Source organism: Lissotriton helveticus, chromosome 6, assembly GCF_964261635.1.
Source record: "Lissotriton helveticus chromosome 6, aLisHel1.1, whole genome shotgun sequence".
Taxonomy (NCBI): domain Eukaryota; kingdom Metazoa; phylum Chordata; class Amphibia; order Caudata; family Salamandridae; genus Lissotriton; species Lissotriton helveticus.
The window spans coordinates 939,746,350-939,764,142 of NC_136067.1; the positions used below are offsets into that span (position 1 = coordinate 939,746,350).

The window sequence follows — 17,793 nt, forward strand, 5'->3', positions numbered from 1 at the left end:
ACTCGCTTTCTAAAAGTGCTCCAACACACATGGTGTCTAAATATGGACTAAGTATGGTGATGGATACCTTTGAGGGGAAAAACAATTGTGTATTGTTTGCTAATCGCAATGGCAAATGAGTCTGGGAGGCACAGGAACGATTTGATAGTGTGAATGTAGAGCAGGAGGAGAAGGCAGGCAGGGAGACTCTTACATAATGGTAAACGTGATGTTGGAACCGGTGGACAGGGAGAGTACAAGGAGAACACAACTAGGTTGAGATGTGGTAAAAAAATTATTTTTGACCAGAAACGGGGTATGAAAGTTCTGTGCACGGTGGTTGGCCGAGATGACACATTTTTACAGAATGGCACAATTGACAAAAAGGTTTTGAAACCTGCTCCATTAATCCTGGTGTTTGAAACATTGTTGTCATTTTATCTTGCTAATCCGTTTGTTGGAAATGTGACAGAGGAGAAATGATTGATAAGGATTTGTGGACATCTACATGTTTAGCTCCCACTATTCAACCACCGTCAGCTTGCACAGATAAACTGATATTTTAGTTCTATGCATGCAAGCCACTGCAACCTGTACGTTATTTGATTAGAAGATTTTACTGATAGCTAAATATAGTGGTTTTAAATGTTTTTTAAGTAAACCAGTAAGTTGCAACCAGTGCAATTTGTTTCACAAGTTCATAATTTTCATGTTACTGGAGAAAGTTAATTTGTTTAAACTTCAGATCACGGTTGCTTTATAATTCATAAGTTGTAGCAGTTACTCTTTTCCTTAGCACAGTGAACATACTAATCTCTTCACTGTGGTACGATGTGAAATGAGGGTACCAGAAGAAGCACTTAAGGTACAGTACTGTTTTTATAACTTTAAAGTAGTTCCTATAGTAGCTGGCTGTTTAGATGGCCTCTTTATTGCATAATTAAATAATATTTTGTTTTATTATTAGCATGAAAAATTTACGAGTCAGCTGCAGTTCTCCCAGAAATTGGAGACTGACGGATCCAAATCCTCAAACTTTAAAGCATCAGAAGTGAAGTCAACAGAAGGCACAGTAGAAGTTCATCATAAAGCAATGGAGGCATTAAAATCGGAAGAGAAAACGCTTGGTGAGTTTTCCTTTTTGTGTCCTTTACTGTTATCGGATATTGTGCCTTCTCAGCTGGTTTGACATGGTCTGCCGGCTACTGCCACTTACATGTTAGAGACAAGCTTCTCTAGGAGAGATTTTTTTACTTATAAGATGTTTAATTGATCACAGTGCTTGTGTTTCCCTTCTTGTCCAGTTCATGGTCCCACAAGTGCTTCAACAAGTATTGCCACTTAGTTTCACGTTATTCTGAATGTGGGCAGGCTGCATAGTTTAGTCTTTACTATTTGTTGGTCCTAATTTTCATTGGGGAAAAAATTCCTTGCGTCCCTCTGCTGGGCATGCTATTGACATTGAACTTCAAACAACACATTTGGTGGGAAGGACCACTCTTTGTGGCGCTCCCATTCAGAGTCCATGTTTCGTGTCTTTCGAGTTTTGGCATCCATAGTTATTCCGCCGATTTTGTGCTTCAGTTTGGCCAGAATCATTGGAAAAAGCTTTTGGTCCTTGGAAAACATGGGTCTGATTCAAAGATGAGCATGAATTTTGACTCTGGTTGGAATCTATTCCATTCCCGGGTATTGAGTCACATTACCTGTTTTTGCCAATGTTGACTACTTATTCTTAGGTTTAGTTAATTAAGTGTATTCTTCAAGTGTCAAACTCCTGTGGGTACTTCTCTGAAGGAGAGCACTAATTTGAAAGACCTGGTGATCATTGGAACCAGAAGTTTGATTTATGGTGGAAAAAGATGTGAATGTACTGCAGAAAAGTGTGTATCTCTGCTTCATCCCAACTGGATCAGAGAACTCTGTGGTCAGTTTACTTGTATGTTACTATTTCGACCACCACCATTTCACAGCTTTCATTTCGGACTGCCATGTTTTCAGTCTGTTAAGAACCTATATAATTATCTAAGAGTTTGTATTTAATTTTTTGTTTGAATTTTTCTTAATTTCAGAATCTTTGTTTTTATTAAATATTTAATTTATTTTGTAATATATTAGTGTAAACATAGACCTATGCATGTAACACACACACACACACACACCCCCTCTGGATTTGAAAGAATGATAGGTTGAAATTGTGGATCTGAAATTGTGGTGGTACACAGGTCAATTCAGGTGGATTCACTAAGAAGGCTGAGAGGTCACTGGCTGGTTGTAAAGCTAGGACTAGTGGTGAGTGGTAGCCTTCATTTCATAGCGAACTCAAGAGCACCTCTTCAGTTGTGACAGAATAATTGTAGACGCTATCAAGTAGGTAGTCAGTCAAAAGAGAATTAAACAGCAGAAATGTTTGAAGCTTAACAGCTTGCCAGAACTTAAAGTTGACTGAGACAGTGGAGTAACAGGCAGAAGTGGAACTTTGTGCCAGGTGGGTAAAGTTTACGACTGCACTTCCCAGAAAGATTTGAGCTAAATGAATTAGATAAATGGAGTGAAGGTGAGAATCTGGCAGAAGACGAGAACTGATGGCTAAAGCTAGATAACAGGCAAGAAAACTGGAGCTCTGTGTATTGTCAAAAAACCTGAACAGTGGGAGCAATATATCTAGTAGATGCAGACTTGATTGGAAAGCTTCTATAACGCTGGAGAGAAATGGTATCTGAAGGGGAGAACTTCTTTGATAATGTTTTGCAGGTGGAGTATGCTTCTCCTTGACCATTTTAAGATTCTGCTTGAAGACCCGAAGCTGGCACAGAGCGAAGACAAGGGTCTAGTTTGCATGCATGATAAGTCTTTTACTGTCAGTAACAAAAACTATTTAGTCTAAAAAACCGCTGTTAACCATGTGACTCCGCCATGCTCTTTGTAATCTGGGCAAGAAGATGGGAATCCATGGAATAAGAGGGTTGTCTAACTTGCAAGGGCAGCAGTCTTTGGTACTTCCTTTGAACAAGTTGATGAAGCCTGTGATCAATGGTTGAGCCAATCTCCTTCCAAGGTTTGGAACCAGAAATTGGTATGTGGCATACTAAAAACCGTTGAATCCAGACTGTAGAAGGTGCATGGGGCTTGAGCTCTCGTGATTAGCATTTGTGTTAAAGGCCTGTGAGTGACTGTTTTCCATGAAATCAACTTTGCAAGAGGCCATTGGTTGAAGTAGTTATCTCACCTGTCATGAGTCTACAAGATTTAGGGTCCACCTTTCAGTTGTCCTATCTAGAGGAACACATGGAGCAGTCCAGTCAGATGTTGATTGACAACCTTGTTGCAAATGGAAAAGTTTCTTTTGAAGGAGGTGCTGGATGTCTGAGAGCATGAACATGTGAGGTGAGCCATCTGATTATAAGAAGATTATTGTGGGTTAGGTAGTAAAATGACTACCTTTTGCCTGACCATTGACGGGAAGGCGTGTAAGCTAGATAGGCACTTGAACTTCAAGTTTTGTAGGAGGATCAATTCAGCTTGCTCCATTTAGTAAGTCCTCACAGTAGGCTCCACCATCCATAAACTGAATCACTAAGACCTGCCGGTATGGAAACCACGACTTAAGGATTTCAGCATAGACAGTAACTCTTGAAGGAAGGAAAATTGCAGACTTTGACTGCTTGTCCATCAGCAGATCTCATCATTCTGCCAGGCCACTATGCTTATGAGGCATTTTCGTTCAGGGAGGTGAGCGTCACCACAACTCACTAAGCAGGTGAGCACTTAATGACAAAGACACTGCCTTTGGAAACTGTATACTAAAATAAGAAGCTGATGAACACTTTTTTAACCCAGTGAATTTACCTGCGCCTCAGAAGGAAGCAAAGGCTTTGGTGGGGCCTCTGAATTGGTCATCAACCACAGATATCCTATCTCTGTGTCAGAGGAATCAATGTGCCAGTAAACAAAGCCTGAAGGACTTTCCCTTGAATTGAAAAACTCCATGGAATAGTGCCAGCCCTCTGGATTTTATTTACCAGTTTCAGAATTCATCAGATCTGTCTCTCTATAAGCCAACCTCCCCTTCCTGCATGCCGCAGTTATAAGTTACCTGAGTCTTCCCTCAGTTTCTAGAGACTAACTGCTGCAGGGATCAACATGGGGTTCATTGTTAAAGGTCCATCAATGAGTGTATGAGAACTGGTCCTGGAACAGTGTTGAAAGGAGTTGGACCCTCTCCTTCGGGCACAGAGATGTTTAAGATCAAGTCTGTGGTTTTAAGGTTGATGGTCAGAGCATCGCAGAAGGACTCATACTCCAGAAGTGTTGACCACGAGTTAGCAAATCCACTCCCTGACTCATTCAGAATCTGAATGTTCAACCCAACCTCTTTCTGAAGATTATCATGGTCGGAGTACTTGTAATAATATAAAGCTTTCTTAAGTTAACCAGTCTTTACAGACAAAAAGATAGACTAAAAATCCCTAATCAAAGGGCCATCTCGCAAATATGATCAAGGTGTATCAGTAGGATACTGGAGAGATGCTGCCCTAAGGTATGCTTGTGCAGTACTTGAGAACACCATTGTCACTCCACAGAATATGCTGTTGAAAATGACGCAAGCCGACCAGGAATCCCTCAGTCTATGTAAATGGGATCAAACATTATTGTTGCCACCTTTTTGGACTGGCTTGTACAGCATTTCATCTTGGTGATCTCAAGTGCTGCCGATACGTTTCCTAGGGGTCAGGCATATTAGGGAATTGTGATGTGCCTGCAGGTTTAGGGTAATTTAGCCATCTTCCCTTCTGATGCGAAGAGGCTGCTTACTCAGGAACATGTGGGCTGACATGGGGCATGATATTGGAAAAGAATGAGGTGTCCATAGCAGGATAGGCCTTGTTAATCTTGAACTGGCTTGAATGATATCATCAAGAAGAATCCTTAAACTCCCCATTATAACTCCCTAGGGTCTCTGAACGCAGATTTTTTTTTTTTGACGGCGTTTTATATAGCACGCACTTGCCCCGGCATCGGTATCAGAGCGCTTTACATAGCACCAGTTGCGTTACATGAGGACACATTCATTTTTGTTAGGCACGGGGAGATTAAGTGATTTACCTAGAATCACAGGATGTTCAGCGTCATTGCCGAGACTCTAACCCGGTTCCCCAGATTCGAGGTCGACGCCCTAGCCGTTAGGCCAACTCAAAACAAATCCACAAGGGGAGGAGCGCTTAACCTCTTTTTGGAGAATACTGGTTCACTATGACCAGATGAAAAGTGGCTTAATCAATCGGTGCAGTGGATAGAAGGGACCCTCTTGCTGTGACAAAGTGCTATGAGTAATTCTCTCTTTCAAATCTATTTTATTAAAAATGTAGAACAAAGCAATACAATACACCATCAAAATGGGGGGGCAGGGAAAAAGAAACAAAAAAAGAAGAAAAAGAAAAGAAGAGGGGGGAGAAAGAGGCGGGAGGAGAGGGCAAGGGAGAAAAGCTCTGTATAAACCAATTTCTCATGTTGCCATATGTTAGCTTGGTACAACCCCAAACCGGTGGGAACTAGGAGAGAGCCAGAACATAAGAGTTGCAACAATTTGAATTTATATTTTTAATTCAGGTGGTTCTCCAGGATGGGGTCATCCTATATTCCTGAACATGGAACCACCAAATAGCTCTGTCATTTTATGGAACAATGGACAACTTTATAAAGAAACTGTGTATACCTATATATCTAATCAGTAAAACGTATTTTAAAGATTCACTTGAAGGCAGCATTTACCAATTTCAAAGATCCTTTCCAGCCGTGATCAGATTTTTGGTCTTACTTTTTTGTGTATGCCACAGTTCGTTCTCTTTTTGAACAAAGGTCATCCTGTAGGATGCTGCCTTAGATAGGCATATGGTATTTGCCTTTTATTCTTTCCCGACAGCCATATGACGGATAATTGTACTTATTGCTAAAAATGTTACCTCGTCTTTAAACCCCAAACTATGAACAATGTCACAATGTGCTTCAAAACCCAAGCAGACCTCATCAAACAAAGGATTACTCTGAAATGCTTATTGATGGCCACTGTTAGTGGTGAATGCTTGACTAAATACAACTGATTTCACTATATGTCCCAAAACCTAAGCAAACATTATCAAACAAAGGAATACTAGGTAATGCCTATTATTGGTCATTTTTAGTAGGGCAGGTCGGAATAAATGGAGCTATTTTTCTCTCCTCACTGGATGACCCCTTTCAAGTACAGGTTAGCTGCCATACTGACAATAAGACGTTAATAGTCCAGAAGCTGTGATTTCTCTGCTGTGGAGTCTCAACCAGCTTAAAAGCCCAGGTCTTTTACTTCGCCTTAGTACGTCTTAGGACATCCTGTAGTCCCTCACAGGGAAGCTATTTGTCATTTAGGTTTTGATTAACGTACATTAAGAAGCATGATGTTAAATTATTCTTTGTCTTGGCATGCAATATTTAAACCTCTGACTTCATGAGCCAGATAATTGAGCAGATCATATTCATCGTGAACGACTGCAAGAGTTGGGTAACATTTTTAGGTTTCGACCTGGCGATCTGCGCAAGCAGTTCGCGCAGGTGAAATCTTTTGTTTACCATATTGGCTATTGGAACGTCCCCCACCTCCCATTGGCTAGCTCCATAAATGGAGGCTAGCCATTGGGAGCCGGATCTGTCCGTCAAGGCCGGACCAGATTCGGGGGCGTTCCCGCGATTTTTTCCCTCTCCGCCTCTGCGATGTCGTCATCGCGGCGGTGGGCGGAGCTTCGTTTTTTTTCCTTCTGTGTTTGTTTTGGTCATTCCATGCGAGGAAGCCCAGGTGAGTGCTTGTTTTTTAGTGGTGGAGCACGTGAATTCAGTGTACATTAGTTAAAAATACATGATGAAGACACAGGCCACGATCTGGCTGTTCATCAAGTGCATGGGCGCTAAAACTAATTTTTGCCCCTTTATTTGTAGTGAGGACTACGCAGTGGTTTGTCTGATGTGAAATTGCTCGGCTGATCCCCTTTGTTGCAGCATGCATAACTTTTCATTCTTTCAGTTCGACTTTACAGTCCGTTTTAATAATGTCCTTAAAACTGCGGGTGTTCAGTACCCAAACGGCCTAAATAGACTCGTATGGGCTAAGCATCTCGTGCCCCTCGTGAGACACTTGTAAAACTGCTCATAAGATTTGCAACAGGGAGTTTTTTCATGGTTTGGCATTTTTCGTAATGCATTACAGTTGAATTTATATAGTGCTTCATATCCTAACCGCACTGCAAAGCGCTGAAGAGCATCATAGAGAGTGCAGAGTGGAGAGTGCATAGGGAGTGCAGAGTGCATGGAGAGTGCAGAGTGCATGGAGAGTGCAGAGTGCATGGAGAGTGCAGAGTGCATGGAGAGTGCAGAGTGCGTGGAGAGTGCAGAGTGCGTGGAGAGTGCAGAGTGCGTGGAGAGTGCATAGGGAGTGGAGAGTGCATAGGGAGTGCAGAGTGCATAGAGAGTGCAGAGTGGAGAGTGCATAGGGAGTGCACAGGGAGTGGAGAGTGCACAGGGAGTGGAGAGTGCACAGGGAGTGGAGAGTGCACAGGGAGTGGAGAGTGCACAGGGAGTGGAGAGTGCACAGGGAGTGGAGAGTGCATAGGGAGTGGAGAGTGCATAGGGAGTGGAGAGTGCATAGAGAGTGCAGAGTGGAGAGTGCATAGGGAGTGGAGAGTGCATAGGGAGTGGAGAGTGCATAGGGAGTGGAGAGTGCATAGGGAGTGGAGAGTGCATAGGGAGTGGAGAGTGCATAGGGAGTGGAGAGTGCATAGGGAGTGGAGAGTGCATAGGGAGTGGAGAGTGCATCGGGAGTGGAGAGTGCATAGGGAGTGGAGAGTGCATAGGGAGTGGAGAGTGCATAGTGCATAGGGAGTGGAGAGTGCATAGGGAGTGGAGAGTGCATAGGGAGTGGAGAGTGCATAGGGAGTGGAGAGTGCATAGGGAGTGGAGAGTGCATAGGGAGTGGAGAGTGCATAGGGAGTGGAGAGTGCATAGGGAGTGGAGAGTGCATAGGGAGTGGAGAGTGCATAGGGAGTGGAGAGTGCATAGGGAGTGGAGAGTGCATAGGGAGTGGAGAGTGCATAGGGAGTGCAGAGTGGAGAGGAGAGTGGAGAGTGCATAGGGAGTGGAGAGTGGAGAGTGCATAGGGAGTGGAGAGTGGAGAGTGCATAGGGAGTGGAGAGTGCATAGGGAGTGGAGAGTGGAGAGTGCATAGGGAGTGGAGAGTGGAGAGTGCATAGGGAGTGGAGAGTGCATAGGGAGTGGAGAGTGCATAGGGAGTGGAGAGTGCATAGGGAGTGGAGAGTGCATAGGGAGTGGAGAGTGCATAGGGAGTGGAGAGTGCATAGTGCATAGGGAGTGGAGAGTGCATAGTGCATAGGGAGTGGAGAGTGCATAGGGAGTGGAGAGTGCATAGGGAGTGGAGAGTGCATAGGGAGTGGAGAGTGCATAGGGAGTGGAGAGTGCATAGGGAGTGGAGAGTGCATAGGGAGTGGAGAGTGGAGAGTGCATAGGGAGTGGAGAGTGGAGAGTGCATAGGGAGTGGAGAGTGGAGAGTGGAGAGTGCATAGGGAGTGGAGAGTGCATAGGGAGTGGAGAGTGCATAGGGAGTGGAGAGTGCATAGGGAGTGCAGAGTGGAGAGTGCATAGGGAGTGCATAGGGAGTGGAGAGTGCATAGGGAGTGGAGAGTGCATAGGGAGTGGAGAGTGCATAGGGAGTGGAGAGTGCATAGGGAGTGGAGAGTGCATAGGGAGTGGAGAGTGCATAGGGAGTGGAGAGTGCATAGGGAGTGGAGAGTGCATAGGGAGTGGAGAGTGCATAGGGAGTGGAGAGTGCATAGGGAGTGGAGAGTGCATAGGGAGTGGAGAGTGCATAGGGAGTGGAGAGTGCATAGGGAGTGGAGAGTGCATAGGGAGTGGAGAGTGCATAGGGAGTGGAGAGTGCATAGGGAGTGGAGAGTGCATAGGGAGTGGGGAGTGGAGAGTGGAGAGTGCATAGGGAGTGGAGAGTGGAGAGTGCATAGGGAGTGGAGAGTGGAGAGAGCATAGGGAGTGGAGAGTGGGGAGTGGAGAGTGGAGAGTGGGGAGTGGAGAGTGGAGAGTGCATAGGGAGTGGAGAGTGGAGAGTGCATAGGGAGTGGAGAGTGGAGAGTGCATAGGGAGTGGAGAGTGGAGAGTGCATAGGGAGTGGAGAGTGGAGAGTGCATAGGGAGTGGAGAGTGGAGAGTGCATAGGGAGTGGAGAGTGGAGAGTGCATAGGGAGTGGAGAGTGGAGAGTGCATAGGGAGTGGAGAGTGGAGAGTGCATAGGGAGTGGAGAGTGGAGAGTGCATAGGGAGTGGAGAGTGCATAGGGAGTGGAGAGTGCATAGGGAGTGGAGAGTGCATAGGGAGTGGAGAGTGCATAGGGAGTGGAGAGTGCATAGGGAGTGCAGAGTGGAGAGTGCATAGGGAGTGCAGAGTGGAGAGTGCATAGGGAGTGCCGAGTGGAGAGTGCATAGGGAGTGCAGAGTGGAGATTGCATAGGGAGTGGAGAGTGCATAGGGAGTGGAGAGTGCATAGGGAGTGGAGAGTGCATAGGGAGTGGAGAGTGCATAGGGAGTGGAGAGTGCATAGGGAGTGGAGAGTGGAGAGTGCATAGGGAGTGGAGAGTGGAGAGTGCATAGGGAGTGCAGAGTGGATAGAGAGTGGAGAGTGCATCCCCTCTACTGCTCTTCTATGGACACTTGTACTTCTTCTACTTCTCCACCAGCACTGTGTGTGTTTCCACTCGCCCGTGGCACTTGAGACTGAAGCACATCCTTCTTAGGGTGACAACCGTCTAGCTGGTCATTATGGACACTCTTTCCAGTTCTGTACTTTTATGTGATCACACTATGCATTATGGGGGGTGTAGTGTTGTTTTGATTCCATTAGAACACAGCTGAAAACAATGATTTGTAGATAAAAACTCTAGTCCCACTAAATCTTGGAAGTGCTTATTCACACACACACATGCATGCACGCACATATGCAAACACACTCTCTCTCCCTCAACAGGTGCACTACCTCCTCACAAGCACGGACAGCAAGCGTCGCCTTAATGTGCCACCCCAGCACGGTTTAACCCCCTCAGCTGTCAATTGGCCGTCTGTCACGTGACTCCTGCAGACCAGACTCTGAATTTCTTCAGTGAAATCCAGTAGGGTACAATAGGTCTTACATTTGCAAGAGATTAAGCTGTTGGCAATGTAAATGACAATGCCATTTATTTATCTGTTTTCAAAACCAACACATAAATAAAATTTTTGTCATTTACAATGCCAATAGCTCTAACTTTGGCAAAGGCGAAACCGTTGCATTGTAAATGCTTGTTTATATCTGCTTTGCCTAAAGAAGGTACACCAAGAGTGAGATCCTGCCAAGGGGTACATCAGTGCAAGTGCAGCAGTTGTTTATGATGTTTTTTCTTCTGGTTACTGCAATCTCAGTGCTGTGCTATTCTTCTCTGTCGTGTCAAAGAGGAATCAAAGCAGATGCCTGCAAAACATTGCCAACAAACATTTGGGTTCACATCCCAAGGGTGAATTGTCTTGCATTTCTGCAAGGACATTTGCATTTTGACAGTGGAATAGCGACTTTTTAAATGCCTTTAATGTGTTTCAGATCATTTATTGCTAACTTGGGAGCGTAGGAGCATCCATTGATGCCATTCTATTTTATATGGGAACATCTGGTTACTGACTGTGATGTATCTACCTTGAATGTGTTTGAGGATATCTTTTCCTTTTGAGTTTTACTGCAACAGTATTTCCTCTGTACATATTCTTTTCAAGGGCATTCAGTTGCTAAAAGTGATACTACAATCTTTATTCTTCATGCAGTCTCTATCAGGAGATCTGTTGAGTGGAACTGCAGCTGCTCCTCTCTGTAGGGAATCTGTTAGAAGAAATAGACGATGACCATGGTTCTTGTCATATGTGATGTCATCTGTGATAAATGTAGGACTTCATCAACCATGCTTTGGGTGAGTTATGGCTGGGTAGCTAGTCATAACTGGATAATTTCTCTATTTTCTAGGATTTCTTTTCTACCGCGTGCGTAGATGTACCAATTCAGTGATGAATAAACTACATATAATGTGACTGATGATGTTGACTTTATCTGTTGTGTACTCTTTCAGGAGACCTTTCTGCTATGCCCCGCGGTACACCTCTTTATGGGCAGCCTTCTTGGTGGGGAGATGAGGATGCTGAGGATGACGATTCTCAGAAACTAGATGAGAAGGAAGGAAAAACCAATGAAGGTGGAGCCTCTGGTAAGGTTGTTTTTGTAACATTCATGCCACTGTCAAAGGACATAAGCAACAAAGTTAATTTAATAGAGGTGTTTTTATGCTTTTTCAATTTTTGAAATCGGTGTTGCGTCCATTTGACCAAACTAGGGAGTTTGTAACTTTGCTCTTGTTTCTGAAGCATCACTCTTAAATCTGGAAGGGGGACTGCAGTAAGGAAGCTGATATGTCAGCCAAGACAAATGATGGAGTGCAACTTAGACTAGTTATCAAAACTTACTTGCAATTGAGTGAGTATGTATTGCAAATTAAATTGAACTTATCCTTTGGAATTCAGCTCATTCTTTGGAGGTGAAGTGTCACTGAAATACTTGTAGAGGTTCCAATCCATGATTTCTGTGCTCAAGATCCGATTTTCTAGGCTCTAAAGATTGCAAAAATGCGTTCTACTATACCGTACATGAATTCAAACATAATGTTGCATCGGAGATCTGTTACACCATGCAGGTCTGGGCATGTGTCCTCATCCTCTGTGATCTCTTGTAGCTTCTCAGTAGCTGAACATATATCTTGATCGCGTATGGGTACACATAGTTTATGCGCTACGTAACATTAGTCTGAATGGATCATAATATTCTCTCTCCGAGTACTATGCTGGTCCTGTTGGAATCGAACCTCTTTGTTTACACAGTGTTTTTTTTAGTAGTGCCTTCATTTTGTTCCTGACAGTACAACGGTATATTTTTCGTGTTTTTTCACTCTTGTTTTAAAATAAATGTTAAATTCTGAATGTATTCTCTGTTTTCTCACTTGTTTGCAACTTTTATATTGCTAAATACGATGTAATTCAGGTAAATTGATTGATACTCTTTGTTAAATCCTCTACAAAAGCTGCTGTGGTATGTGTTTAGTCATCCTTTCGCCACATGCAGTCCTCTTTCATTACAAACATACAGGTGTTTCTGCATTACGTCAGCTAGAATATGTACAATAATTGTCCTTGGTGTTGTGCAATAATCCCTTCAATCATTCTTTTCCCCATTTATGTTTATTGTTTTTTGCTGTTTCACCATTACATTTCTCCAAGGTATAGTAGTAGTGTACAGTAACTTACATTTGTCTGCATAATGCATGTATTGACCTCCGTATTTACACATTTTTAGGCAAAGGGACCCTCTGGTTTCACAATAGTGTGTGCAAAACAAAATGTAGACATTTAATTCATGACAAGTGTCTGAGCCCTGTTTATAGTCTATTACTTTCAATGTGTGCCTTCTTGGAGTAGGTTTAGGCCTTTACCTTGACTACTTCAATCTCCTTTTCTCTGCTAGGGAACAGGGATATGCATTGCAGACTTTAAGCATGTGTGCTTTTACAAACCTTATCTTTTCAGGGAATGTATTTGCCTTTAGGTGATGTTGTTACTGCTGTTTTATGGGGTTTTCTTCTAAAAAGCAGGTCTCTTCCTTTATGAACACGAGCACCTGTTGGGTTCAGACCTCTGCACCTCCTATCAAATGTTTGCCTGCTGCTACTATCTAGCAACCATCAGAGTTGTCACTCTATTTTGCTTTCCTCGTAAGGATCGCACATTATCTTTGATGGAGCTCTTCAGGTCAGAAGTTCCTAAGACAAACCTTGGTTTTGTCTTTAAGTCAAACTTCTCCATGCCATTTGTCTTTTCAGACCCTGTCCTGTCTCTTGGGGGTTAGAGAAGTGACCTCTGGAAAGGAGACAGTTTCTCAGAAGCTCCTATCTAGGAAACAGAAGTGATATCACTTCCTAATACCTGTTAGATTCTGATTTACTTTGGCATAACTCCAGAAAGAAGACCAGTTGAACTTAACTCCCCTTGCGACCTCCTAAAAGCAATGTAGTACAAACCTGCTTTGTCCCGGAATTATTGTACAGGGGCCATATTACAGATTACGGCGTGCTCTTTTTGTTTATGCCGGGTGCACCTTTCAAAAGATGCGCTCTGTGCAAACAAGAAAAGTGTGAACTATTACATTGATTGCGATGCCCCTAAAGCAGCCACCAAGTCATTGTGCCCTGGGATTAGCACATTCAAGTGAAATTCGGAGCAGCTTTGAAGCAGCCGCTCTGTATTTCACTGTGCAGGCAGCCAACTGCCTGCACTTTTAAGGGAGAATAGAGAGCATCTTGCTGGTGGGTGCAGCGAGTGACGGCACCCACCTGCAAGGGGATGTCTGTGGGGTCCATTGGACTCCATTGGCCCCTCCAGAGGAGGATGGCAGTGCTTAATTTCTTTTTTTTTTTTTTTAATAGGAAAAAATAAATAAGTGCCAGGGCCTTTGTCAAGAGTGCACTGCAGCTTACTCCACCCATTGCCCTATTCATCGCTGCCAATGACTACCTACATAACTACTAACTTCCGCACTTCTACAAGTGTGACAATTAAGACTATTCCAAGCCCCTAAAGCTATATGAAGGGCTTGGGAGAAAGCAATTAGTAATTTCTAATGTATATTGAATGAATAAACATCTGTTGTTGTCCTCATCACTAAATTAGATATACAGCACCACCATTTGGCGGATAGTCATAAGTGCCGGTGTTGACAATTAAGTACCGGTGCCGAGCACCTGAAACCACTGGGTCAAATTAGGCACTGGTGAAATTGATATCCGTCTTATTTGTGACAGAGTAATCCATCCGGAAAATTTTAAATTAGGGCCTAAGTTTGCAAATTAATTTGGTCAATGTTTGATTTAGCAAGTATGAGTTAATGCTTTTGAGAAGACAAAGAAATGTCATTTTGCTGGGACCCACCTTATGGTATATACCTCCAGAGAAAGTTGGTATTGTAATGGAATGCCTTTACGAATGGGAAGCTTTGATCATCAGAGATTAAACTGATGCTTCACTAAGGTTTCTGTTGCGAAGTGGTCAGTCTATTTAGTGTTGTGGGACTAAAGAGGAAAAAGTTTGGTTGTTGATACAAACCAACAGCACATCAACTAATTATTACATTTGGTAGCAAGGCACATGGTGTATCTTGGTAAGTATAATGTAAGCAGGTCACCGATTTCTCAATTGTTATATTTAGTATTGGACTGAACATCTGCAGAAAGTTATTCTCTAATTTAAAATGTAGATATGAAAAGTACTACACCCTTCAGAGGACAATATAAGCTTTGCTCATTTTGGAACATTTGCTTAACACACATAAACATAATGCTCACATGTAATTAGGTTTCAGGAAGTGTCTGTGTTCTTACATTGAGATTGCAAGTCTTGTACCAGTCCTTTGTACTGTAAGTTCTGTGATTTGTAAAGTACTAAAAATGTTTACTTTCATATATAGAACTAAATGCACAACCATCTTTTGTGGCTGTAAGAAACAACAAAACAAATTTCCGAACAACAGTTTTTGAACAGTCCTATAACATTTCTCGTTTGACATGACAAACTGCTTTCTTTTAGGATGCAGTAGAGAGATGAAAAGCAATGATGAGCAATCAGCAACAAAAGAAGAAGCACTTTTGACGTTGAGTAGGGAGCCAAGCTACTTTGAAATCCCTACGAAAGAATTCCTTCAGTCGCCCCCTTTGACAGAAAACTCTGTTCATGAAGCTCCAACCAAAGAGACACAAAGTTCCCAAGCTCTTGGTGCTGGTCATGCTTCTTTCACCATTGAATTTGATGACCACGCCCCAGGAAAAGTAACTATAAAGGACCATGTTACTAAATTCACTCCGGATCACCGGCACAAATCTAAAAAGCCATCTCCTCCTGGTCCAAAAGAGTTAGCTGGGCTTCAGACCGAGATGCAGGCTGCAGAAAACAAGGTTGCTGATTGGCTAGCTCAAAATGATCCCCCACGAATGACAAGAGAACATGCCGAAGAAGAATCTAAAAGTATTAAGAGTGATGTTCCAATTTTCCTGAAAAGGTTGAAAGGTAGTGTATAGTATTTATAAACTTTAACTGGACTGCAAGTAAAGTGTTCGTAGTAAATCCCACCAGCATTTATACTTGCAAGACATTTACCCAATGCATAATGACAGTGATGTGCTTTTCATTAGTGTAGCGCTTTCTTGATATAAGTATATGTTCAGTAGTCTTGTAACTATTTACTTATTTGAGAACTATTAATCTAGTGTGGAACGCCTCTTAAACTGCATAAATGAACTCATCACAAGCACAACTCTGCAAACCAAGATTATTCATTATTGAATTTTGCATTTCTTTTTCTCGTAGTGTGTTGCTTCTAAGATTAGATTTTGAATTTTGTGCAGGTATGTGTTCACTTGATACAAAGAAGCAAGTCGATCTGTCCTTTCACTTCTTTGAAATTTAAAATCCAATATTAATATATGTAAAAAAGAAACTGTCAAAAGGGCTACAATAATACAATTTCAGTAACAGCAGCTATTCTTCATTTTAACGTTTCTTTCAAAAATATCAATGGCTTTTGAGTGTAAAGTATATTTGAAAGGGTGTAGAGTTGCTTACAGTCATCATTTTCATAACTAGTTATTAATGCCCTTTTTGTTTAATCTTGATTGGTTCTTGTGTGGAGAGAAACAGACAGTATCATCTTTTCGTTTAGTGTTTAGTTGGCACCAAAAGTCTAGGATAGCCATGCAACCCAAAAAGTAAATTTAATACATGGGCACACCAGATAGCCTACCTCCAAATTTGTGATATCTGCTGAAACCCAGGATAGGTTGTATGTTGAAATTGACCCACCCCCCCACCCAATTATGCAATTAAAGATTGTGTTACATTGCCTGTGTTAAGACATACAAAGTTCTTATTTCTAAAGAGACATAAAGCCTTACAATTGTAATTTCTGTGGTTATAACAGATCCCCTTTCCACAGCAACTTATCGTTTTTCCACATCATTGAGCATGTTGAACTGATTTAAGTGTGGTATTTTCAGATTGAAGCGTGGCTTCCCTTTTAGATTGAATGAGAATTATTGTAATAAATTGTATTGTAGCATTTGTGTAGCACTCCTTTCCCCTGTTTTGGGCGCGGAAGCTCTTACCCAGATGGTTAGTAAGCAATACTTTGTATTGTGTGGTTCGAAGGGTGTTTTTTTATGTTTTAAGCCTGTGTAAGAAGTACTTTCTTATCGTGTGTAATGACCATCAAGGTGTGATTATCACATAATTGGGTGCAGCAGTTGGCAGTGTGATGGGTGAGGGTATGTGAGAGATAGAAACACACACTTTTATTATAATAAGGATTAAAAGATTTTGGCAGCAGCCAAGTCATTGTGACAGCAGTATGCTGTGTGCACCAAAGAGAGCGTTACTTAGGGAAGGTCAAATAATCCTTATGGCAGCATGCGCCCAAGAGGTTATCTAGCGAGACATAGAATGCAAAAGAGTTAGACTGGAGAACTTTGACTTGAGCAGTCGCTATTTTGGGAAAGGATACAGTCTACTACTGAACCAATCAAGGCTGGCAACCTGAGCAGTACATAAATATATTTCTAAAGGTTCATATTCCGCCTACTGCTCCTCTGCAGACGGAAGCCAACATTTTAAGCAGGGGTTAACACCCCAAGCCCTTTCCTAGATTTCAAAGGCTCTTAAACACTGACGGGCACCAGGCGGGGGTCCCGTAGATTGAATGGTCCTTTGTCAAGTGACTTTTTGGGAACTGCTGTTCATGTTGAATCAAAATAGTATGTCATTTTTATGGTGGTGACAATCAGGGTCAAGGGTGTGCATCGTTTAAGTAGAATGTAGTACAAAAGCAAACACATTACTTTTGACTGGAGTCTTTTAGTGTGTCAAAGACAACACTTTGTCTCTCAGTAAGCGATTTCAAGTCAATAGTCATGCAACGTACTACCTGTAAAAAAAATGTTTATTAATTTTTAATATTCACGTACATGAATGAAACAAACAAATATAGCTCATCAACTTTTTAGCATTTTGTGAAGACATCGATCAAATAGCATAAAAACATAGTAATCAACACTGTGGACATGTTTTGATATTGTTAACAGATACCATCACTTTCACACGCGCAGTTGATTCCAATAATTGAGTATTAGTTTTCTTGTTTACAGACCTCTTGGCAGAGGCCCCAAATGTTCATTAATTTCTGAGGGCATCCTCACGCTTTGTAGACTGCTTCGTCCACCAGCAAGCACCAGTCCATTTTCTGGGCTCATTTCATAACCAAAGGGGCTGCCCCCTTCCCCACACCACCAACATTGAGCAATATCACTTTTATCACTCATTGCACAACATTACAAAACTAAACCTGGGCGTAGTTTGCGAAGTAGCACTACGCGTAGCTACTCAAAGTGCACTTCGCACTACGCGAACTGCGTAGTGCACTGTGAAAAATGCTGTTCGCACTGATTGCACAGTGCCGGATGCTTGTTGCACTGTGCAATCAGTGCAAACCTCATCTTGCACAGTGCAAGCAGTCGTTTTCTGCCGCTCGAGTAGATTTCTACTCGAGTGGCAGCTTTCTCAACGCAGACTGGTAGTTTCTCATCGCAAGCGGTCGCGAGCATA

At 42.6% G+C, this 17,793-nt stretch overlaps 1 protein-coding gene across 5 annotated transcripts in view; it reads left to right on the forward strand.

Annotated features, from left to right (window-relative positions):
• The window catches only part of CEP170 (centrosomal protein 170), a 548,658-nt gene that overhangs the window by 194,429 nt on the left and 336,436 nt on the right, over positions 1-17,793 (forward strand). For all 5 annotated transcript variants that reach the window (XM_078648584.1, XM_078648586.1, XM_078648587.1 and 2 more), the window contains exons 5-8: positions 786-844; positions 947-1,106; positions 11,175-11,309; positions 14,731-15,207. In XM_078648584.1, the coding sequence (XP_078504710.1) occupies positions 786-844; positions 947-1,106; positions 11,175-11,309; positions 14,731-15,207 (831 nt within the window). The remainder of the gene's footprint in view (positions 1-785; positions 845-946; positions 1,107-11,174; positions 11,310-14,730; positions 15,208-17,793) is intronic.